The sequence below is a fragment of the Colossoma macropomum genome, unplaced genomic scaffold (assembly GCF_904425465.1).
Source record: "Colossoma macropomum unplaced genomic scaffold, Colossoma_macropomum, whole genome shotgun sequence".
Classification (NCBI taxonomy): domain Eukaryota; kingdom Metazoa; phylum Chordata; class Actinopteri; order Characiformes; family Serrasalmidae; genus Colossoma; species Colossoma macropomum.
This window is the reverse complement of record NW_023494785.1, coordinates 33,730,087-33,755,631: the sequence shown is the minus strand read 5'-3', so window position 1 is coordinate 33,755,631 and position 25,545 is coordinate 33,730,087. Positions and strand designations below refer to the sequence as shown.

The 25,545-nt window shown below is 40.4% G+C and overlaps 1 protein-coding gene across 1 annotated transcript; it reads left to right on the top strand.

Moving 5' to 3' along the window:
- The first annotated feature begins 658 nt into the window (after positions 1 to 658).
- On the top strand, positions 659 to 16,222 carry naglu (N-acetylglucosaminidase, alpha). Its single transcript, XM_036591799.1, has 7 exons — positions 659 to 1,149; positions 6,632 to 6,779; positions 7,974 to 8,120; positions 10,473 to 10,558; positions 10,791 to 11,047; positions 12,387 to 13,114; positions 13,837 to 16,222. The coding sequence occupies exons 1-7, from the start codon at positions 689 to 691 to the stop codon at positions 14,314 to 14,316; spliced, it is 2,307 nt and encodes a 768-aa protein (XP_036447692.1). The 5' UTR covers positions 659 to 688; the 3' UTR covers positions 14,317 to 16,222.
- Positions 16,223 to 25,545: the final 9,323 nt, after the last annotated feature.

The window sequence follows — 25,545 nt, the reverse complement described above, 5'->3', positions numbered from 1 at the left end:
AAGAGCTAATCAACCTCTTCCCACGTCCCTGATTGGCTGGATCAATAGTAGATTTAAGTAAGGGGCTTATAAGATAGAGATTGGAACCAAACTGTGCAGGAAGGTTGTAATATTTATCACCAGGGCCAGGGTTGGACCACTGCTCTAGGTAGTGTTCTGACAAGAATTCCACTCTAGAGTATCAATACACAGCATGCAATACGCTTAGGGACAAAAAACCTTCACCGAGTACAAATCTGGAGAAACCAAGGAACACCAAAGGAACGCATTTACCAAAAAAACAAACAAACAAAAACAAACAAACAAAAAAAATCCCATCATAAAATAAATACAACTAGACAGAAAGCACGGTTTGCGACCTTTTGACATGGAGGAAACTGAGATTTATGGGAATTCTGAAGTTCTACAGTATTAAATTTATAGCGATGGCAGTATATGCATTATTATAAATGACAAGGGGCAGCATTTTTATCATTAGGGTTTTAGAAGATTAAACATGTACTTTAATAACTTTATTCTAGTCTTCAGTCATTCCTCCTCACTTTTTGAATCATGTGACGCACACCGTCGTGTTTTCGCTTTGAAGCGATCCTATTGGTCCGAATTCTCTCTTAGTCACATTTGATTGGTCGTCGCAGTCTGCTTCCTGTTCCTCCGAGGTAATCAATGGTGCGGGGAAAAAGTTTGGATGTTTTCATGCATTCCTGCAACCGATGTCGCCGAAATGTTCGAAGTAAGTAAAATGACTCGCACGTGGCGGGGTTCGTTTTTGACTCTTGTCTTCGTGTTCGTCGTCGCCGCCTCTGTAGACGGCGCTTTGGAGCACCTACGAACGAAAGCTGGCGATCAGACTCAGTCCAGAGCGGTGACGGATCTGCTCCGGCGGCTGCTGGGAGACCGCGCTCGGGATTTTATCGTCTCCGTTAACGGCAGTCTGTCCAGCGACGGCTTGGACGTGTGCGAGCTTCGGTCCACGAAAAACAACAAAGTCGTGGCTGTGGGAAGCACCGGCGTTGCGGTGGCCACCGGAATATACAACTATCTAAAATACTTCTGCAACTGCCATGTGTCGTGGTCAGGAGATCAGCTGGACCTACCTCGTCCTTTACCTCCCCTCACCGGCGTGCTTCGGATCCAGAGCCAGCACAGGTGAACTGTTCCCTCCTAGAGCGAGTGAGCATGGACGATGGGCTCAACATAGGATAACCACTAGAGCAGTGGTCACCAACCCTAGTTCAGGAGATCGATCTTCCTGTGGACTGTAGTTCAAACCACAATCTGCCACAACTGCTCCAGCTAATTAACACATTCAGATGTTCTTGATTGGCTGGATCAAATGCATTAGTGTTAAGTAAGGGGGCGGGCATATCAGAAACGAGCTGGTGCTAAACTGTAAAGGAAAGTAGATCTCCAGGAGGAGGGTTGACTGCCCTTTGGTCACCATCCCTGGTCCTGAAGATCTACTTTCCTGCAGAGTCTAATTCCAACCACGATCTGCCATACCTGCTCCAGCTAATTACCATCTTCAGAAATCCTTGATTGGCTGGACCGGATGCATTAGTCTAGATATGGAGAGGAGGTAACATGTAAGTTGCAGGTTGGAATTAAACTCTGCTGGAAAGTAGATCTCCAGGACCAGGGTTGTCGACCACTGCCCTGGGTAAGGGTGGACAATATGTAATGTGAGGCATGGACATATAGGCATCGCTAGATATGTGAAGGCATTTTCACAACATACAGCAAGTATCACAATATCTAGTTTTGTACTAGCAAAACAATATGAAAAACTATGAGTACATTTTTTAGTTCAGTGTTTGCAAAAATCAAACTGTAAGAAGAATACATTAATCCAGTAGGATAATGGCATAACTCATTGACATCAAATCTGCTGCTTGTTACTGTGCAGTTCATTGTCTTATTATAACACTGCATTATAACACTGCAGTGTAGTGCTGGTTGTTTTTACTTACAGAGTTTGTTTTTATGACACATGCAGTTGTTCAAATGAATAACCCAAGACTCTGAAAAGCATAGCTTGACATAATTTATCACAGAAAATTGTACGTAGGGGATCACAGTCCAGCTCCCAAAAGCACCTTAGATGTGTCCAACTGTTCCTGGTGGGCCACAGCTCTGCAGAATTTGGTATTCTATCTCATTAAACACAACTGATTCAACTCACCTGCTAATTAGCAAGGGCTTCCTGAGTTGAATACAGAGTTCTGAGAGAGGGAAAATGCTAAATCACTGAGCTGTGGCCTACCAGGCACCAAGTTTGACACCTCCGATCTAAAGTGAAATGCAGGCCACAGAGCTGTCACGTATTTGCAAAGCTGGAGACAGAAACAATACACAGGCATTTATAACCCCCTTACAGACAGTGGTCCTCAGTTGTGGTCTTGGAGTGGCCTTGCCCTGCAGTGACACAAGTTCAGCGTGTTCTCTTGGGTTGCTTGGAAATAAGCTGGTGAGTTTAAGATGTTGGAAAATACGAAAATGTTCAATACAGAGAGACAACAGGACCAACTGATAAACGGAAAAGGAAATGAGTCCCGTCTTAATACTTGAGTGTGTAATCTAATTAAACCCAAAAAGACTGCAGCGCTATCACCCATTTCCAATACTGGAGACTGAAACAAATAACCAGGCCATGTATGTAACTGAAGTACTTTTACAAATGCCATGTGTCTTGGTCAGTAGATCACATGAAAATCAGCTGAATGTCCTGTCCCACTCGGACAGTGGTTCCCAGTGCTGTAGAGTAGCCAGAGTAGCTCTGACTGGCACAGTTTAGTTCTGCTTTTTCTCCAAAGCTGCTTTCAAGTGCAAGTGGGTCTGGTAGTTTTCTCGCAAGAGGAACTTGTACATCTGACGCATTCATGTGGTTTATATGAAAGCAGTAAACAAATCTGTAAACAAACATGGGGGATGTAAACTGTTTTTTGTAGTTTAGCATCTATTCGTTTTAGCCTATTTTACAGATGCTTTTGAACATAAACAAAGCAGAAATAAGGCTTAGTTGTACATGTTAAATATTGCCTTTATTATTTATTAGACTTAAAAGTAGCATAAAATATGAGCTATTATTTTATGACCTAAAGTTATGTTGTAAGCTTAATAAATTTGATTTAACCTATTTCTAGTCATGTTTTACTTATTTTACTTTAAAAAGTCACATGATATCACTATATTGGCAGATAATTTTGCTTGAAACCCACAAAATTATCTGTCAGTATAGGGAATTTTCACTAAAATCACTTGCTTTCAGTGTTCAAACAATTCCTCTTTCTCTTCTCCTAAACGATTCCTCCTGTTTGATTGGAATAAAAACCTGGAGCCGTGCTGGCCCTTTGCATACAAGACTGGTGACCATTGATCTTAAGCGTGTAGAGTGAAACACAGGCCACAGAGCAGCTATATCTATTTACAGGAAAGGAAACTAAAACAAATGAACACAGACCTGGACTGTCTGAGGTACATCTGCAGCTGCTATGTGTTGTGGTCAGATCAGCTGCAGAATAGCTAAGTGTAAAAACCTGACCTGTGTAGCTGCCTATATAAGGCAGTGGTCACCAACCCTCCTCCTAGAGATGTACCTTCCTGTGAGTTTCAGCCCCAACTCAAGTCTAACACCCCTCATTCAGCTAATTAAGGGCTTCTGAATGCAGGTGGGTCTCCAGAGCAGCATTGTTGACCACTGATATAGTGAATAGAGAGCTGTTGTGAAGCACAGGACACCAGAAGCCATCACCCATATTCAGCAGTGGAGACTGAAATACATAACCCTGGGATGTCCAGTCTTGTCCACAAAGTGCCAGTGTGGCTGCAGGTTTTCATTCCAATCAAGAAACATGCCTGATTCCACTTGTTTAATCAGTTGGACTCAGAGAGGAAAAAAGAATGAATTCCATCCAATCCTGTAACAAATCTAATCTGAAATAGCACACACTCACATTGTGTGATCTGATGTTGTTAACTGTGTGAGTTTGAGTAGTTTCAGCATGATAGCTGACTTTTAGATGCTCATTTGAAGTGCTACAAGTGTTACATCAATGTTGATATTGGCTGATATTCAATATCAGTAGGAAGAAGTGAAACATCCCTCATTATCTCTAATTATTAAACAAATTACACGCAAATAAGTGCACACAATCTATGTATATTTATAATGTGGTATCAATTTGTAGTAACTTAACATTGATAAAGCTATTAACTGTACATTTAACCAAGAGAATGAACCCATGCTTTCTGCGTCTAAGCAAAAAGAAAGTCTTACTTTGGCCATTACATCATGGATATAATGCTCATATCTAGCAAGCATATCACTATGAATATCGCTCAAACTGAAAATAGATATCATGGTGTTTCAGTATGGGACTGTGGTGGCCTTACAGCAAGAAGGGCCTAGGTTTGATTCCCTGGCCAGATGACAAGGTCCATTCTGTGTGGAGTTTGCTTGTTCTCCTCATGTCTGTGTGGGTTTCCTCCCACAGTCCAAAGACATGCAGTCAGGCCAGTTAGAGAGATTAAAATTGCCCCTAGGTGTGAGTGTGTGTGACTATGTGATGGACTGGTGATCTGTCCAGGGTGTTTTCTGTCTTCTGCCCATTGGGTGGTGGGATCCATGACCCACCTCTGTTTGTGGTGGACAAGTTAGCCAGCTTGCTGACTGCAGTGTTAGCTCCTTGGCTAACCGCAGCCCCACACTAGTCACCAACCATGCCAGTTATCTACATTTTTGCTACAGATCAGTGTGCAGCACTACACTCATGCAGGTATAGAATTTTCTGATATAATTATGTTCACTTTTCTGTCATTATAAAGCAAGTTAGCTAGCTCGTTAGCTGCACCAACATGGAGGAAACTGCAAATGTGTAGTGTGACTGTAGCTTTAGAGTGAGATCTTTAATACATGCATGAACGGACTCATCAGCATGACAAACATACCATGAATTGCCTGTTTTAAAGAATTTCCCTCAACAACTGTTATACTGTTGAAATGCTCAGCGTTTTTCTGTTTAGGCTACAGCTGTTTTTGACAGTGTTTATCTTGGGAAACTTTTTATTCTGTTAATTTGCTCAGTATGATCGTGTTAGGACATCCGTGTTTGTTTGTCTTATGTATGTATTTATGCGGGTCCCCGCAGGGCAGCCTCTATGGTGTTTTGTGCGGCTCGTAAACCCATGAAAAATGGTGCATTGTTGGTGTCCCCTTTGCTATTGTTTGGTGGAAGCACAGTGGACACTTGCGTGGTGGACGGAGCTTTTTAAGTCTTGTGGTTGTGTGTTTCTCTCATTAGATACACATGGGCAGTCATGCGCTATGCCCCCCAATACACACACGCAAACACACACACACACATGCACGCACACACTGTGAGCCTGGGAATAGCACACAATTAGAATGTGACCTTACTCTATAGACTAAAGATGAGGGATAAAATGAATGCTGAGCAAAAGCCTGAATGCCTGTTTAGGTTTGGAAAGGTAGAGCAGAATATAGGCTAGATAGGGTCACTGAAATCACAGGAAAACAAAAACATGTGCAATGCAGACTGATGACCTGCCTATATCCATAGTCCTTATAGGAAAGCCTGTTACTATTTTAAAAACATATTTGACATCCCCAGTAAAATGACAAATATCTTATAAATAGTTTGTAGCATTCAACTCAAAAAACACACGAAAAAACGTGTTATTCTGGCAACTGCACATGCGCAGATCTCTGCAACAAAGGGGGATTTTCCTGCTTGTGGCTTTATTGAAGGGTGGGATTTTTCCCATAAACAGACGTGTTGAGCTTTATGAGCTGTTACTTATCAGGTTGCGCTTGTGTTCATTTGCATGGAAGTTCTTAGTAGGTAAGGCACTAAATACGCCATCCCCACCAGTGCAAAGTGTCAGTAGACTGCCGGTAAGCAGCACCTCTCTTAGTAAATCTGCCCCCAGTAGTTTTAATTAAACAGTGAATTGTCATATATGACTGTGCGTCCTCAATCTGAAGCAGAGATTCCCAGAATATTAAACGGTTCTGATTAATTTCTGTTTATTAGCTTTTATTTGTCTCATTTTTCAAAAAAGGTTTTTCTGTGTTAGTACATCCTCATGCTAAAGGTTAGAATTGTATGCATTGTACATGTTTTTGTTATTTTAGTACTGCAGCATCAGCACAAATAAATGATTATCACATTAGATGTATCTGTTTAATGTAAACTGAAACAAACAGTGCTTAATATCAGTGCTTAATCAGGAAAAGCTTGCCCTGTGGAAAGGAATGGTTCAGTGAAAAATCAAATGTACACAATTTTCCACTTACCCCAGATGCAGTCGATCAGCCAAGACGTTTGTTGTCTAAATTGTGCTTCTTTAGCTTAGAACTAGAGCTACAAGGCTAAAGTTGATAAGCAATACTAGAAGTCAATAGTCACCCAAATCTTTTCCACAAATACATCACCTAAATTCTCTCAGCTTTAAGGCCCATTAAGGTGAAACAGACTTGTCGATGTGGTTTAGAGCACAGTATGATTTACTGTTACTATAGACTATTTTTATAGGCCAAATGATATGTCGGTCAGGCCCAATTCTCTGGTCTAATTTTCCATTGTGTTTGTCTCATTTTGTGTGTATCTAGATTCAGGTACTACCAGAATGTGTGCACTCAGAGCTACTCCACTGTATGGTGGGACTGGCCACGATGGCAGAGAGAGATCGACTGGATGGCGCTGAACGGCATCAATCTGCCGCTGGCATTCACAGGGCAGGAGGCATTATGGCAAGAGGTGAGGTGCCTCTCATCAGAGACGTCATTAGTGCAAATGTGAGTTTATTGTACATGAAGTCCGTAGTTGAAGACCTTACAGCAGAGGTTTTCAACTATGGACCCTGAATCCAGTTTTCAGTCCTGGATTTTGTAATCACTGCTAGTTAATTAAACTGTTAATAGAACTGATTGGCCGCATAGAGTCACCTATCAGTGATTTTCAAAGTCTGCCTACCTTTAGTCCACTGTTTCAGTAATAAAAGATTATTAATAGTCATAGGCTTTTCCAGTACTATACTAACAAGTAATTTGATTAGTTTTTAAATGGTTTAAGGTCAGTTCAGCGTAGCCAACAGGCCACTAACAGGACATGAAAATATATAACTTACGTTATATATTTACTTCCTAATCATGGTATGGTGCCCTGTCGAGGCGAGGAGGCTTGCGTGCGTTGGAGCAACAGAGAGCTATGCTGCATGGAGTTTTAACTCCTTTCAGGGTCTTAGCAGAAGTGCCACACTAAACCTACCACCTATATTGGGCAGCAGCAATATAGGACCATGTCATCAGTGTATGATCACCAGTGACAATGACAAAGACATCAATTCAACTGCGCAGAAGAAGGCAATGGTAAACCGCTTCTGTACTTTACCAAGAAAACAGATATTTAAAAGATCTTTAAATGCAACAATTTATCTTGTTTTCCCTCTGGTTCTTTATGGACATGAAAGCGGTACAATACACAAGTAGGACAGGAAAGATTTTGATGTTTTTGAACTTTGGTGTTGGCATAGACTTTAAGAGTACCTTGGACAGCAAAGAAAACAAACGAATAGATCCTAGACCAAATCAAGCCTCACCTTTCACTCGAAGCCCAGATAACCAAACTGAACTTTGGACATATCCTGAGAAGAACCAATTTATTGGAAAAGACTATTGTGCTGGGAAGAGTTGAAGGTAAAAGAGTCAGAAGACAACCAGCTACAAGATGGATAGATACAATCAGAGGAATCAAGAACCAGGCATCGATAAGCCTGAAGACCCAAACAGAAGACAGGATATTCTGGAGAAACACTATCTATGTGGTCACCAGGAGTCAGAAATGACTTGACGACACTTTTTCTGACGTTTCTGTTTCCTCTTTTCCCTCTTTCTCTTTCTCCTACCTCTGAATCACCTGCTGTCTGTCTCTCATTCTCTGGCTCTCCTGTAGGTTTATATGTCTCTGGGTCTAAATCAGACAGAGATCAGTCAGTTCTTCACAGGTCCTGCTTTCCTGGCATGGAATCGGATGGGGAACCTGTTTGAGTGGGGAGGGCCGCTGCCACAGTCCTGGCACATCAAACAGCTCTCTCTGCAAGTATGATCTTTGCATTTTTAGAACTTTTCTACACAGCCTCCATTTTGGTTTCTTCTAGAAAATGACACTGTAATACCAAATGTATGTTTGGGCAGTATAACAGTACATGAAATATGAAATCCAATAGTATTGAGTCTAATAGTATTATTGTACATTACGATTGTATATCATCAATATATACAACCCAATCTCCACAAAAGTTGGGATGCTGTGCAAAATGTAAATAAAAACCAAATGCAATGATGTGCAAATCATTTAAACCCTATATTTTATTTAAATAGTACAAAGACAACATATCAAATGTTGAAACTGAGAATTTTTTTTTTTTTAAATATATGCTCATTTTAAATTTGGTGCCAACAACACGTTCCAAAAAAAGTTGTGTACAAAAAGAGCATCTCAGAGAGGCTGAGTCTTTCGGAAGTGAAGATAGGGAGGGGTTCACCAGTCTGTGAAAGACTGCACAAGCAAACAATTCAAAAATAACATTTCTCAACATAAAATAGCAAAGAACTTTTGCTTTTCATCATCTATGATACATAATAACATTAAAAGAGTCAGAGGATCTGGAGAAATCTCTGTATGCAAGGGACAAGGCCAAAAACCAGTATTTACTGGCTATGATCTTTGGGCCCTCAGGCGGCACTGTATTAAAAACAGACATGATTCTGTAGTGGAAATCACTGCATGGACTTCTGAAAACCACTGTCTGTGAACACAGTTCATCGCTGCATCCACAAATGCACGTTAAAACTCTAAAACGCAAAGAAGAAACTGTACATAAACAGGATCTAGAAACACTGCCACCTAGGGCTGGGCGATAAAACAATAATGATAAGTATCGCAATATAACTTTTCCTCGATAGAGCGATAAGACAGGTTAGATAAATTTTCGATATAATACACCGTTCTCACACTTCCACGTTTTAGCGAAAGCCCTGGTGGCGTTTTCTACTGCAAGGAAAGCGACACTACTCTGCTGTCACCAGGAGAGGGTGCACTTCCGAGTTTTTCGACTTGATTAGAAAGGGAGGAGGCCACAAGAAAAAAAAAAGGGTCGCCAAATATAGTTTAGCAACGTCTGAAACGTGGAGTTATACATTCCCTGATTGAGTAGAGCGACCGGCGATCTGTTCTCCTGTGACCGAGTGACGAGATAAGTGACGTAACTGTACTGTCTGAACTCACCTCTTTCTGTGCATCCTAACAACTTTAGCGGTGTTAAATCACGTCTGCAGCGCCGTGTTACAGCGCCAAACCGTCATATTTTAGTATTAGTGCATTCTCGAGCAACGAAAGTGAAAGAAAGAAGTGGGTTAATGTTAGTTACAGCCCTGATTTAAACGAAAGTAAACTGAGGAAGCTGTGAGGCATTGGAGAGCGGGGGAGCGTTATCTTTCCAGGCTAGTTGTTTTTAGCTGCTGGCTAATTGAAGCGGCGCTCCGGCGCATCTGTGAAGACACCATTAATGCTGAGCGATATTTACAGGTTTTGGCAGCATATGCTGCGATCCAGATGACGTTTTTTTCAGGGAACTCCTTGAATATTTTCAGCAAGACACTGTCAAACCACATTCTGCATGTATTACAACAGCATTGCTCTGTATTAAGAGTGTAGGCGCTAAACTGACCTGCCTGCAGTCCAGACCTGTCACCCACTGAAAACATTTGGATTGTTATGAAATGAAAAATATGAGAAAGGAGACCCCGAACTGTTGAGCAGCTGAAATCTTATGCTAAGCAAGAATGGGAAAGCATATTACTATCAAAACTACAGCAACTGGTCTTCTCAGTTCCCAAATGCTTACAGAGTGTTGTTAAAAGAAGAGTTGATGAAACCCAGTGGTAAACATGACTCCATCCCAACTTTTTTGGAATTTGTCGTTGGCATTAAATTGAAAATGGGCACATATTTTTCAAAAAATAATACAATTTCTCAGTTTCAACATTTTATGTTTCCTTGGTTTACATGATTTGCATATCATTGCATTCTATTTTTATTTACATTCTGCACAGCGTCCCAACTTTTTTGGAAATGGGGTTGTATTATGTCTTTTTCATTTATAACAAATGTGTTCACAACTTCAAAACAACTTGCATTCATGTTTCTCTAGGAAAGGTTCTGTGTGTGGAAGACTATAGCTAATTAGCAAGCACAGCCAGGGTAAAAAAAACACTGCTATATAACACTGCCTTACACTGCTATAGACTGTTTTGTAGCCAGACAATCTTGGTGTTTTACATTAAAACAGATTACAAGACAAAAATAATTTACTTTATTTGTGCACTTTCAAGCTGCACACAATAAAATTGATGATTCAAATCTGACTTCAAATGTCTATCTTCCCACTAGTTTAAGATCGTGGATCGTATGAGAGCTTTTGGAATGATTCCTGTACTGCCAGCCTTCTCAGGGATTGTGCCTCAGGGAATCACCCGGTAATAACTTTCATTAAAAACCAAAATATTTCAGACTAGTTAATCTTAATCTGTGTTTTTAATGAAATTGAGTTTGTATAAAACTGTGTAATATGATTTGTCATTTGTTATTACTATTTAATAATATAACGCTATAGTCACAATACGATATTTTGTGCATAGCGTGCAGGCCCAAATGGAACGGTTTCAGAATCCTGTGTTCAAGAGTTAAGCACCATTATGTTGTCTTTAGCCTGTTTCCTCAAGCAAATGTGACCAAGCTGGGTCCCTGGAGCCATTTTAACTGCAGCTATTCCTGTGCCTATGTCCTGGACCCACGTGACCCACTCTTCCAGAGAATCGGCTCTCTCTTTCTGTCCCAGGTTGTAAGGGAGTTTGGGACAGACCACATCTACAACACTGACACCTTTAATGAGATGAATCCTGCCTCCTCTGATCCCGCTTACCTTGCCTCAGTTAGCCGTGCAGTTTTCACCACTATGACCTCAGGTATTACAGACATCTAAAATGTTTGGTTGCTACAAGGGTTGCACTGTTTTAAACAGAATTTGGTTTATACAGATACCAATAACCAAAATAAATTTTACTCTTACTGCATTTTAAAGCATATTTAATACATATATGAAGTGCACTGAGCATTTTAAAACTTGTACATTTTAGGTAAAACTCTGAAGGTGGATTATTAATTGATTTTGCATAGCTTTGTCATGGCGAAATCAGAAATGACAATTACAATAAACATACACACACTTTACGTCCAAAAATTGGTAGACACCTGCCTATCCAACATTTTCTACTCTTCTGGGAGGGCTTTACATTATGTTGAAACATTGCTGTGAGGATTTGATTGCAGTCAGCCACAAGAGCGCAATTCACAAACAACACTGTTACTCATCTGAAAAGTATTCAGTAGCTTCAGAGATTGCAGTTCCACTGCTCTGGTGTCCAGTGCTGGGTAGCTTTATACCATTCTAGTCTAGTGGTTCTCAAATCCGTCCGAAACAGTCCACATTTTCACTCTATCCCTATGTGTTGCAAGTTACATTGGTGCAAAAATCTGTACTATCTAGAGGTTTGGTTTGGAACAGTTTGAGAACCACGCTCTAGCTGACACTTGTCATTGATGACCTTAGTCTCAAGTCGCTGAATTCACTAATTATATTATGTTTTTAGCAACAAGTTTCAGTTACAAAGTATCAGAACTCTGTTAGGTTTGCTCAAGGATCCTTAATAGAGTAGCAGTGTGGGGTCCTGTGCTATCCATTTTGGTGAGCGAACAGAAAAAGCCCACCACTAACCATACATACATGACCCAAAAAGGGGCACCAAGTTATTGGCTGTAATTTAAATTATTGGATTAATATTAATAATTAAAATTTTCCTATTTATTTAATATGTTGGCCACAAATACATCGGCTACAGGACAGATCTATTAGCAGTTGAGGGGACGGAGAGCTTCTCTTATTGGAGAAGTGGCTAATGCTAAAAGGCTTTCCTGCTTTGAGTGAAGAGCACACACAGGCTCGGTGTCAGCTTGGCGGCCTCAATTAATGTTCCAGCGCCGTGTTCAGTCCATGGCACGTCTGACTGTAATTGTTCTAGTTTCATAACCCAGAACTGACCCGCCTGCAATTCTGGGACACAGTCGGGGTCCTCAACCCCAGACTGTCTGCTTCTTATTCGAGGTGTCATCAAAACTGTGTTACTCCCACACCCTGCTGGTGCTCACATACATCGGCCATCATAGATTTTCCTCACTGTTGTTTATTCATGCCCTCTCTGGCTGCCTTACTCACTCTCTTCCTCTCTTGCTATCTGTTTCTGGCAGTGGACCCAAAGGCGGTTTGGCTGATGCAGGCCTGGCTGTTTGTCAATGACCCTGAGTTCTGGAAGCCTCCCCAGGTGGAGGCCCTGCTACGTGGTGTCCCGCTGGGCCGCATGATTGTGCTGGATCTATTTGCAGAGTCCATGCCTGCGTACTCTTTCACTCAGTCCTTCTATGGGCAGCCCTTCATCTGGTGCATGCTGCACAACTTTGGAGGAAACAGCGGTCTGTTTGGAACGGTAGAAAGGATCAACCTGGGCCCCTTTGAGGCCCTCCGCTTCCCCAACTCCACCCTGGTGGGGCTGGGCATGACCCCTGAGGGCATCGAGCAGAACCCAGTGGTCTATGAGCTGATGTCTGAGCTGGCCTGGAGAAAGGAACCCGTAAACTTGGTCAAATGGGTGTCGCTGTATGCCTCCTGCCGCTATGGCAGCATGGATGAGAATCTGACAGTCGCCTGGCGCCTCCTGTTCCGGAGCGCGTACAACTGCACCATCCCTGGATACAAGAACCACAACCGAAGTCCACTTGTGCGCCGGCCATCTTTAAAGATGCAGACAGATATTTGGTACGACCCAGCTGACGTCTATGAGGCGTGGAGGCTGCTATTGGAGGCTGCGCCTTCACTGCTTTCTGTGGAAACCTTCCGGTACGATCTAGTGGATGTGACGCGACAGGCTCTTCAGCTCCTTACTACAGAATTCTACCAAGAAATAAGAGACGCATTCCAGGTGAAACACTGCCTATTTAGAGCGATAGTTTGGTAAAAAATCCTATTTTAAACATTTTTGTTCTTACCTCAAATGTAGTCGTTCAGCTGCTTATGAGGTTCCTGACACTGGACAGTACAGTAGTAGCAGCCATATTGAAGCCTGAATGTTGTCCATAAACGTGTCCATTTTTATTGACAGCAGTATGCTGTAAACTTTTGACTGATTGACTACATTTGGGATAAGGGTAAGACTGTGTAAATTAGATTTTTTTAAGTTTGTCACATAGAGTCAATCTTTTTATACTTTACTTGGCTGATACCCAGTCATACCTGTATTTTCAGGCCTTCTGAAGGTCTGAATTTTGAGGTCAAGGTTGAGTTTAATGTTTTAGGTGTTAAAACTGTGTTGCTTCTAAAGAGCTCTAATTACTTACTGCACACATTAATTTCAGGAAAAAATACTTGTTTTATTTCAAAAGATTGCAAAGTAGTGTGACTGCAAAATAGTGCTCTTATAAAACAGTGCAACTGAGCTGTGAACAATACAAAAACCTAAACTGTCTCATATAAAATTTTATATAGCATGTCTCTATTTTGCAGTTGTTTGAAAGTGGACGTGTTCATAACATAAGCCCCTCATCCTCCTCGCCCACTTTACTGTGATAGGATGCCTCCAGACACTTTGGTTCTGGAAATTCCAGTTTATGCTCAGTTTATTAATCAAATTAATTTGACTTTCAGGCTCAGAAGCTTTCAGAAGTCCTGACAGCTGGTGGCGTGCTTGTTTATGACCTGCTACCTGAACTGGACCGCCTACTTTCCAGCGATGCCCACTTCCTTTTAGGGGCGTGGCTAGAGCAGGCACGGTCACTGGGCCTCGATGAGCAGGAAGCACAGCTGTATGACCTGAACGCTCGCAACCAGATCACGCTCTGGGGACCCGATGGCAACATTCTCGACTATGCCAGCAAGGAGTGGGCAGGGCTAATGGAGGACTATTACTCACAGCGCTGGGGTCTGTTTGTGAACACGCTCGTGGAGTGTCTTGACCGTGGCCGTCCTTTCAGGCAGGACACTTTTAACCAGGCTGTGTTCCAGGTGGAGAAAGGCTTCATCTACAACCAGAGAAAATACCCGTCCAAACCGAGCGGGGATACCTACAACATTGCCCGGCGGATCTTTCTCAAGTATTACCCACATGCACTGAAGAGGTTAAAGTAAGGCATGTTTCTCTCAATTATAATAGATTGAACATTCAAAAAATTCAAAAATTTAAAAGTGTAAAAATATATTTGCCATCAGGAGAGATTCAGCTTAGCTTGTGTGAGTGAACACATTAAGTATGAGATGTAGTCTCAATTAGTCACAAAGTAAAATCTGTTGCTATTATTATTTTTGTAAGTACATCTGCTGATACATCCAGAACATAGGATGATCTGTTCCAGAAATTTTGAGACAGACCCTAATAAGCTTGTTCTTAAAGATCAAGCTCATTAGATGACTTTTTGTAGGCATGATATCTGCCTGCATCCCTGAGCGCATCCAAGCAGCGCAGCTCAAGAACTACATTTCTACAACAATCTCTTCCATTCTAGGTACAATAAATGGGATATTACATTCACGTTTGGGAATCTTAGTGGTTTACATGAAATAAATCAACAAATGAAAAACAGGTCTTTAAACTGACTGTACTGTCAGTGGGGGCTATTAAACTTTACTAGGCACAGGCCTACCTTTAACCAACAGATTTGTTTTGTAAAGCTTCTTCAATCTAAACATAGAAAGGGCAAACAAAGGGCAGTACAAAAATTATTGTACAGATCATAAATCGTTTAAACACACTCACCGTCCACTTTATCAGAAACCGCTACCTTGAACTTCCATTCACCAACCTGTTCACTTACTTTTTAGGTTTACTGTATAGGTGTACAATTACAGACAGTAGACTGTAGCTCGGTTAATGCTCAATTTCTGAGACACCCTTTACCTCATTAATCATTGGTCAGTTTTTGACCTTAACAAGGTGGACCTGCAAGATAGGTGTTTCTAATAAAGTGGCTGTTGAGTGTATATTATGCTGTATGTGTATGTTATGTTGTAGCTAAACCCAGTTTGGCCAGGAAGGAAGGTCACATGCTCAGAGGTAAAAGTTCAGAGTAAAGTTAGAAGACCACCCACAGCACCAAAACAGCATGCACAGCCTTCTTCATCCTGCAGAGATTTTGTGGGTACTGTAGAAGCAGAATTCATCTCATAATTAGTTCAAGATCAGGTTGTAGTGTGAAATCAGTGTATTTACACATCTGAGTAGTAATATTAATAAGTGTGTAGGCACATAAAAACCTAAATCCAATGCATTCCACGCATTTACTTATACACTGCAATATTAAGGAGACATTGTTTGATGATTCAGTGTATTGTGTTGTGCTTCCGAATTAGAAATTACACTTCTATTGAATTTTCAGGTGCCAGAGTAAATATTAACTATGCGAGATTGTGAAATGCTGTAAATATTTTGTAAATGCAAATCGCATGGAAAATATTTCAGTTTATAAATATCTATGTAAATCTTCAAAAGCTAGAGGTCCAGCATCTGTCTTAATCACCTGTACAGACATGATGAAACACTATAAGAAACTGTCTATTGTTAATGTTACTGGCTAGGATAATGTAATAATGTGTAATTGTAAACTTAAAGAGCTGATAATAATGCACAGCTTTTGTTACTGTCTTATGCTATTTCTGTTTTGAAAATTGTCTTTTTTACTTTTATAAAGAACTCTATTTGTAGATGACTACACTTTTCTACTTTTATTAAAAAAATCAAGTTTACAGAAGCAGCATCTTTTATAAGTAAAAAAGAGATGAGTCGACATTGAACATGCATTACAAAAATATTTGAACTTAATGACTTTGAACACTTAGTTTTTTTTTATTTTCAGAAGGGTGTTACCAGCAGTAAATCTCAATGCAGGACTAAATGTTTAAAATGATGTATTTTACATCTAGTAGAGTGCAAGTGCCTGTCTGTCTTTTTGAGCACTTTCGTTCATGAGTGTAAGTAGCGGTAATTGTCAGGAACCCAACTGAATGTGATTAGAAATTGCTGAAAATGAAATGCTATTTTTGTATCTGGTTGAATAAAATCTATTCTTTTCCTATCACTAATGTCTGTCTTTATCCTGCCTTCATAGCACATTAAGGGTTTTTTTCAGCAAAAGAAAATAAAATGTTTAAAAAATCATTTTTAAAGCCTGAATGGTTTCCATTTAACTGAAGGTTGAATGCTACAGCGTTAGTCTGAACGTACGTAAGGCTTTTTGTCCCTGTCTTGTGATGAGTAGAAATCTAAAGGTTCTTCAAAGTCTCTCTTCTCTAGAAGAGAGAGAGAGAAGAGAGGACGACAAAGCAAAGGATGAAGGCCAAGTTCCCTTCATGCCTCAAATGACGCATGCTCTCTGCTGTCACCGTGAAGGTAACTTAAGGTTGCTGATCTTAAATGTGACCATGAAGGTGTGAATGCCTCTAATCATTTATGGTATGGTGAAAAGGTTTTCTTACAAAATGGTTTGCATTAATAATATAGGAATCTACACTCACCGTTTACTAGAAACCCTGCTTTGTACTTCCATTAAAAGGTAATTTATTGTATGAGATGCACCTACCTTATATATCTACTATATCGGTATACAGCACTGTACACCACCAATGGGGGCCTGCAAGGTATGGGTTTCTAATAAGGTGGCCTGTTCGTGTATAGAGTAGTGTATATGAAGCATCCTTAATAATGAAACATTAGTGGAACACATGTACGCACTGATGTTTATTGCTTTGCAGTTTAAACTGCATACATGTGAAGTGATAGCACATTTGAGATTTGACCAATACAGTATTTATTTTGTAAAACTTGAACACACACAAATAAATACATTCGGCATTTCACTCATCTGTTAAAGAAAGACAGAAAAGGAATCGATCAGGAACAGTGAATAGATTAGCAGTGCATTTGCTGAATGGATAAAACACAATCAATCTACCTCCTTTAACCTGTGGGATATATGTTTGCCATAGACGACTCCAGGTAATCTGAGTGTCTTTCCTTCCTCTGAGCTGCCCTGACTTGCATGCTCTTCAGGACCAGTGCTGGGAATTCTGGAGCCGTGCGGTCCACGTACACACCCCTGTCACTGAAATACGACTGAAGAGCACTGAGGAACTGAGGAGAACAGAGTAGAATAGAACAAAATAGAATATAACACAGAAGAGAACAGAATAAAATAGAATAAAAAATAAAGTACATCAGAACAGAACAGAATATAATCAAGCAGAGAAGATCCAAACATTATTAGAATAGGATATAATCATAGAACAGAGTAGAATAGTACAGAATATAATATAAGAGTACAGTAGAGCAAAATATAAAATAATAGAACACAGCAGAGTAGAAAAGAATGTAAATAGTACAACAGAAGATAAAACAAACAGCAGAACAGAAAATATATTAGAGAGGTGAAAGAAGAGGTTTACTGAACACATCTGTTTGCTTTCTTTCCTTAAAATATTGCAAATTAATCATCAAATTTATTTTTGGTGAATACTAAGGTACAACAGTTAGCTCACCAGGTCTCGGTTCTGTGCATTTTCCAGCGTCCAGAGCTTCTCGAAGATTGACTTGCCCAAGACTCCCACTGGAAAAGAGACCACCCACAGCACCAAAACAGCATGCACAGCCTTCTTCATCCTGCAGAGATTTTGTGGGTACTGTAGAAGCAGAATTCATCTCATAATTAGTTCAAAATCAGGTTGTAGTGTGAAATCAGTGTGTTTACACATCATAATAAGTGTGTAGGCACATAAAAACCTAACTGTGTTATAGATAAATAACATATTTCTGTCAAATGCTAAAATGCAAACCTTAAGCCTTAGGAAGCCTAATAAAATTAGTTTAAAATGAACATAGGTACAAGAGATTACAGCCTACCTTACTCGTGCTGCCTCGCTCTCTTCACTCCCAGGGAGGAGGCAGTGCTTTTATATAGCAGGTGATGGGTAGTGATGATGCTGTCAGACCATTAGAACACAGAATTTTTTTCACAAAAAAAATGCTGAAATACTATATGTATTTTATAATCCACTGCTATGCCGATGACACTCAGTTATATCTAGCAAGCGACCCGGATGATAAAATTAAACTTAGCAAGATTGAGGACTGTATAAAAGACATAAAGGACTGGATGTCGCGTAACTTTCTCCCTCTAAACTCTGATAAAACAGAGGTTCTGCTTCTTGGTCCAAAAGCAGCTAGAAACAAACTGTCTACTTTAACACTTAAACTCAGTTGCATCAAGCTCATCTGTAAAAAACCTTGGTGTCATTATAGACCCTGATCTGTCCTTCGACATACATATAACTAATATTACTAGAACAGCCTTCCTGCATCTCTGCAATATTGCTAAATTAAGAAATGCATTGTCTCTACAGGATGCAGAAAAGTTAGTTCATGCATTTATTACTTCAAGGCTAGATTACTGTAATGCCCTGCTGGCTGGATGTCCCAGCAAAAGCCTTAACAAGCTTCAGCTAGTCCAGAACACTGCAGCCAGAGTTCTTACTAGAACCAGGAAGTTTGACCATATCAGCCCAATTTTATCAACCTTACACTGGTTACCAGTTAAATTTCGCATTGATTATAAAATTCTCTAACTGACGGACTAAACGGACTCGCCCCTCAGTACCTGAGTGAACTTCTCTCTCACTATGAACCATCACGCCTACTTAGATCACAAGGTGCTGGCTTACTATTAGTACCTAGAATTAATAAAGTTACGTTAGGGGGGAGAGCTTTCTCATACAAAACCCCCCAGCTTTGGAATAATCTTCCTGTTAATGTTCGGGACTCAGAATCAGCCTCAGTGTTTAAGTCTAAGCTAAAAACTTAATGTATAGTCAAGCCTTTGGTAATTAGTTTTCCCTGTCAGTTCTATACCTACCAGAGTCTCTGCTGCTCTGCTTACACTGTAATTTGTGATCAGTCACCCATTACAGAACTGACTCTCTGTGTGTTTTTCCTTTCTTTTCTTTGCCGAGTTGAACAGCTGCCCATCCTGTGCGTTCTGATGCTGCTGCCTCTTCTGCCTTGATCGGGTGCCACTGCTCGCCAGCCCTCTGGACCGGCTTACCACCATTGAGCCTCCTGCTGTACAACGCGGTGCAAACCTCACCCTCACAACCTGACCCCACTGATGCTACTGCTGTTGCTACATGAACTAATCAAAATTAATCATTTGAACTAATCAATCATTTAAACTAATCAAATTAATCAATCACCCATTACAGAACTGATTGTTTTTCCTTTTTTTCTTTTCTTTGCCGAGTTGAACAGCTTCCCATCCTGTGCGTTCTGATGCTGCTGCCTCTTCTGCCTTGATTGGGTGCCACTGCTCGCCGTGCAAACCTCACCCTCACCACCTGAACCCACTGATGCTGCTGCTGCTGCTGCTGCATGAACTAATCAAATGAATCATTTGCTCCACCTGTTTTCCCTGTTTTTGTACTATAATACTTTATACTAACAATGTTTTACTATCCGGTGTCGACCAGAGGAGGATGGGTTCCCCTTCTGAGTCTTGGTTCCTCTCAAGGTTTCTTCCTGTTTCTCTTAGGGAGTTTTTCCTTGCCACTGTCGCCTCTGGCTTGCTCATGGGGGCTTGGACCCGGATTTCTTTCTGTAATGCTGATTTCCTTGTAAAGCTGCTTTGTGACAACACCTGTTGTAAAAAGTGCTATATAAATAAACTTTGCTTGCTTGCTAGACTTACTGGTGTTACTTTATTCTGATTGGTCCCTTCAGTGTCTATAAAGCAGCATGTCTTGATTCAAAGACTAGGAAAATCCCCTACTGATGATGTTTCATTAAGGTAGTAGCAAATTTTCTAAAACTAGAAGTGCTCCGGTGTGGATGTTTGGTGGCGGGAAGGTGAGGTTGGTGAGGTTATTGCTATCATCAAAGCTAGCTAGCACTACAGATTCATTTATTAGCAGTCAGGATTTGTTGAGCTGTAGAGCTTCACTCCAACTCTCCCTCTCATGTCCGCTGTTCTTCTTCCAGTGTATCTCATCTCTATCAAGGATTTTCTTGACCACTTTCAGCAGGATCTCATGTAATACGTCCTGAGATACATATTCCATCCTGAAAACACTTAGTAATGAATTCAGTAACCATACACGGCAGCTACCGGTCAACACTGCTGCTGTAAGCACAACACTGAAATTTTAATATTTACAGGTTAATTTGTAGTGCCACAGGTGCCCCTATGATGTCACCACACATACAAACCTACACTGATCAGCCATAATGTTGAAACCACCTCCTTGTTTTTACACTAACTGTCCATTTTAGCAGCGCCACTTACCTTATAGCTGCACTTTGTAGTTCTACAATTACAGACTGTAGTTCATCTGTTTCTCTGCATACTTTTTACAGCCCCCTTTCATCCTGTTATTCCCTGGTCAGGATCCCTACAGGGCCACCACAGAGAAGGTAATGTTTGGGTGGTAGATCATTCTCAGCACTGCAGTGACACTGATGTGTGGTGGTGGTGGTGTGTTAGAGTGTGTTGTGCTGGTACGAGTGGGTCAGACACAGCAGTGCTGCTGGAGTTTTTTAACACCTCAGTGCCACTGCTGGACATTGAATCGACCTCCAATGAAAAATATTCAGCCAACAGCGTCCTGTGACCACAGTGAAGGACGAGAGGATGACCAACACAAACTGTGCAGCAACAGATGAGCTACTGTCCCTGACTTTACATCTACAAATTGGAACAACAAGGTAGGTGTGTCTAACGTAGCTCATCTCTTGCTGAGAGCTGTTCAGAGTTAATTATCTTCACAGCCAAGGCTCGTTCTGACCGTTTGTTTGTTGATGATGCACGTGACCACGTGATTCATTCACGTGACGTTACTGAGTAGGATGTGCGCATGCGGGTCGTTTCAGAACACCGGTTCGTTCACATTAATGACAGATTTGAATCACTTACCTAAACGAGTGCGAACCATCATGTCAGAGAGATCGGGTTTGAGCGAAAAATCGGATTTAAGCAATGAGGCTTGTAATGTAGACGTAGCAGTGTAATATTTAACGTTTATATCTCATTCAATCATTTACATTTCCAGAAACAAGTTATATCCAGCTGTTTGCTAGCTTCGTTAGGGGGACTAACTTACTGTTTATCTCTCGGCTGTTAACGTTAGTGAAAGTTATCTAAAGGCTATCATTGTTCACATCTATGTTAATTAGCTGATATTGCCTTACCCTTCCTATGATCACAGAGTTTTTTCTCCTCTTTATGCATCAGCATGGGATCCTTCACCCACCCTGACGCGAAGAGCCGGTGGGTTTCTGTGCTTTTAGACGCTTTGAGAGACTCTCCAGAATAGGGAGAGTGGTTTTGTATGAGATAAATATATGTATCAAGAAAAACAAATATATGGTAGCTTTTCCGCCAGTTTCAGCGGGACCAAGAGTTCGGGGTAAACTGTATAAGGATCGCAGCCTATTTTATCCACGTTTTTCTCTTCCAAAGTAAGGTGATTAATCTTTCACCTCTAGTTACGTTCGTGTGAAGCAGCGAAACCAGAAATTTCACGTGACTGAAACCCAAGGATACATACCTGGATGCCGCGTTAGGTCCAGCCAGGCATGTCAACGGCGCCGCCATTTTGGGGCGGGCAACATCGCAGCTGGACTGTATTCCGTACCATTACAGAGCGGCAGGTTAAGAAAGATACTGTCCAAAATGATACTATTTTAAGAGTATGCTCTCAGAAAATGGGATAGGATTATTTAATGTAGGGAACGCAGCGATCCACGCTCATGTTTGTGTTAATATGTAGATATGGCCGTGTGGTTGGTGAGGCACAGAGAACCATTTGATATAAAAAAGGGAATTGGAAAAAAAATGCTAGACCGAAACAGAAGAGATGAACTACGCTTGCTATGCTAAAATTCCTTGCTGATGGCTGGTTAGCTAACCTAGCTAGTTAACCACTTGGCTACACGGCTCCGAAGCTAGTTAGCATGGCCGTAGCATTTACAAAACATGCAAGTTAACAATCAACTATTATCCAAAGCCTGCATGTTATATCTTTATAATGGACTTTTGTGTGAACATGTGTTTAACCTTTAACTGTAATAACTGTTGCAGTATTAGGCTCTGTCATTGGCCCTTGTGCTTTTGTATTGGCTAATTAAAAGGCCACATTCTAGAAGTGTCTTCCTCTTCTTCTTTTTCTTCTCTGAACTAGAACAATATTTTTTTCCAGTAATTTTTCTTTCTTCGCCCACCATGCCGCTCTTCTCTCTCTCTCCTCATGTTCATAGTTTTCATGTAAGCATTGTCTATTTCACCCAGCAGATCCATCACGCAGGGGATCCAAAGCAGTTCCTCTTTGCTCCAGCGACATAACCGTGAATCTCGCATACCTTATGCTTATCATTTCTCCCGGTTGTTTTTCTTTATATAATTTATCTGCTTCTCGAGCAACTGATTCACTCTGATTTGTCCCTGCAGAGACTTCAGAAGCTCTCTCTCCTTCTCCGTCTTTGCTGCAAGCTTTGCTTTCAATCTTTTCTACCGAGCCTCCTTCGTATATAAAGTGAAAAGTCAGTAGACGCTGAAAAAAAGGAAGATGGAGGGTTGTTCCATTTTCAAATATGCCGTTCGTATATACTATAGAACTGATTTATATGTCTCTTTTGAAAAACTTCAAATGTTCAACGTTTAAATCTTGCAAAGTTATTTCAATCTTGAGAGATCCTGCTAAATCCTGCTGGTCTCAGTCGTGTTAAGAAAAATTAGTTATGTTTTATTAGCCGGAAATGGGGAAATTCCGCCTCCTGCAGGCAGTCCCCGGAACAGAAAACTGTCGCTGTAGAATTACATGTAATGTTACGCCATCTTTTCCCTCGCTTTGGAAGGTTTACTGTGAATTTGAACAGCACTCTACACGGTGAAGGCAATTGAAACCTATCAGTTGTCAGAGCAGTAGTCTGTTTACATACAAAGTTTTAACAAGTTTAGGTTTTTATTTGCCGGTAATATAGAGCAAAACAAAGTCAAACTTAATGCTTAATGCTGGAATAGAGGGACACATTTCTCTGCCGCATATGAAGGAGCCTTCGGAATGGGACAGTGTAGTTGCGCCGTTGTGGCGCAGTCGGCCTTCAAATGCAGCCTCTGAAGGATGCAGCCCCTGAATTGGGACACAGCTTATGAATTAAACGTATCTAGGAGGTTACATCAGTGGTACGTACTCAGTGGTACGTACTCCCGGAATGGCCGCGTTGAATTTTGGGATGCAGCATACTGGAAAATTTTGCCAGAAATCATCCGGGTATCTTTAGCATACTACAGAAATTCATGTTGGTCACATACTGCATACTGCTAACTACTTTTGAGCAGAATCAGTACATGAGCAATATATAGTAGGCTAATTTGGACACAGCCCATGAAGGTGCAATCTTGTCAATACGTTTTCAAAGGCATTTCGCCACACAATGAGTGCAGTAGGTGAGAATACATAATTGCGAAGAGGAGATGTGCTGTTTCCCGTTTATAGGCTGTGGCCAGAGCCTCAAAAACATTAATTTCGTTGAACCCTTTTTCATTAACAAGGAAAAAAATTTTGACAATAAAGATTTGTATATAGTTTTCTAAAAATGTAAAGTTTAAATCGTAGTCTTTAGAGGGAGTTACAGAGAGCTCCAATCAGAGCTCAGCTATGATCTGTTGACAAGAAGCCGGTCAATCAGATTAGCTGTCGGGGCGGAGCAAAACCAGAACACATGATTACACATGGAACATGGGAAAATATGGCAAAACCCACATTTTACTGCTAAAATATATGTATTATTTTTCTGATTACCTAGATTAGCTAAAGATAGACTACAGAAGATGTGTCATAATGTCTATCATTAACGTCTTCACACATTTGTGACCTTTACTTTTCTCAGGCTCCTCACCATGTCTTCCACAGTGGCAGCAACATTCACAGATAATGGCTGCCTGTAGAATGTCCTAATAGACCTCTTCATTCATTCATATATGTTTGTATTCATTTGTATGTACAGAAAGAGGGGCGTCTGTCCCTATTAATGAGAATCTCTAGTTCACAGGCCATGCTTCTTTTCATAATTAGTTTATTATTCTTTTGCTGATCATGTAAAGGGTAAAAGTTGATTTGAAGTTTTTTGAGGTTTAAACTGATGGAAAAATTGATTTTGTTCATCTAATTTTACTCTGTTTTGTTTTACTAAAAAACTTAATTAAACCACTTAAAGTGCTTGTTACCTCATGAAATATTCGTAGGTTAAACTGACAAACCATTTCTTACAGTGAATGAAAAAGAAAAATCATTGCATCAGAGAAACATAAAAATACAAAATGGTGTATCTTTATTATATAGGAACAAATGAAGAAACTAAAAAAAACTAAACTTTTTGTCTTAGCTAGAAGCAAAGAAAAGAAGTCACTGATACTGTAAATGCTTAGTTTACCTGGTGTGCATTACTTGGCCACATGTTCTCATTCACATCGCACCTAATGTCCTGTATTTCTTATACACATAAAATTATCACTTTGTTTATAATGTTATGGACCCCTAATGGACTATGCATTGTGAACATAATTTCTCCAGAAATTACCCCTTTTATAGATGGTCAGCACCTGGGTAGGACTTCAGCTCAGATGGGAATCAGTCTTAACTGATAAGACATAACACTTTTGAAGAAACAGGTTTGCATTTAGCATGACAATATATCTTCTCACACGCCTCCTATTAAATCACTGCTGTTGGTATCTTTACAGGAGAAGGACAAAACCTACTTTACTTTTAATGTAAGTCAGTGGAACCAGAAGTTTTTCCAAGTAATGTATGTAAAGTAAACAATTTAAAGGGCAATATTCATTTTCAAATTATGTTAAAAACTAAAAAACGCCAAAAATTGACATACAAGTTGTTTTTTTTTCCCAACAGCAGCAAAATATTATTTTTTTATGCCGCAATAAGAAAACTGTAAGATTTATGATGTAACCCACAATCTGTCTGCCAGTTTAGTCTCTGTTCAGTGGCCTGCTTCCAGCTAACGTGTTATGATGAACTGATGGCTGATGCCATTTGCCTCATTAGCTTTATGTTTAAGTTAACAGAAAAACAACCACATTTGCGATCACAAAAAATGAAATGTGTGATAGTGAGTTTCCACTCAGTTCTGAGCCAGGGATCGATCAACTCAAAAGCTAAAACAGATCATGAGACTCGGCCCACCACCTATTACATTTGAATATTACCCTTTTTCTGGCTTGCTGTTCTCGTTGATAATGCAGTTTAAGTGTGTTATTAGAGAGTGAAAATGCATATAAGATAAATTACATTTAAATTATCATTTTG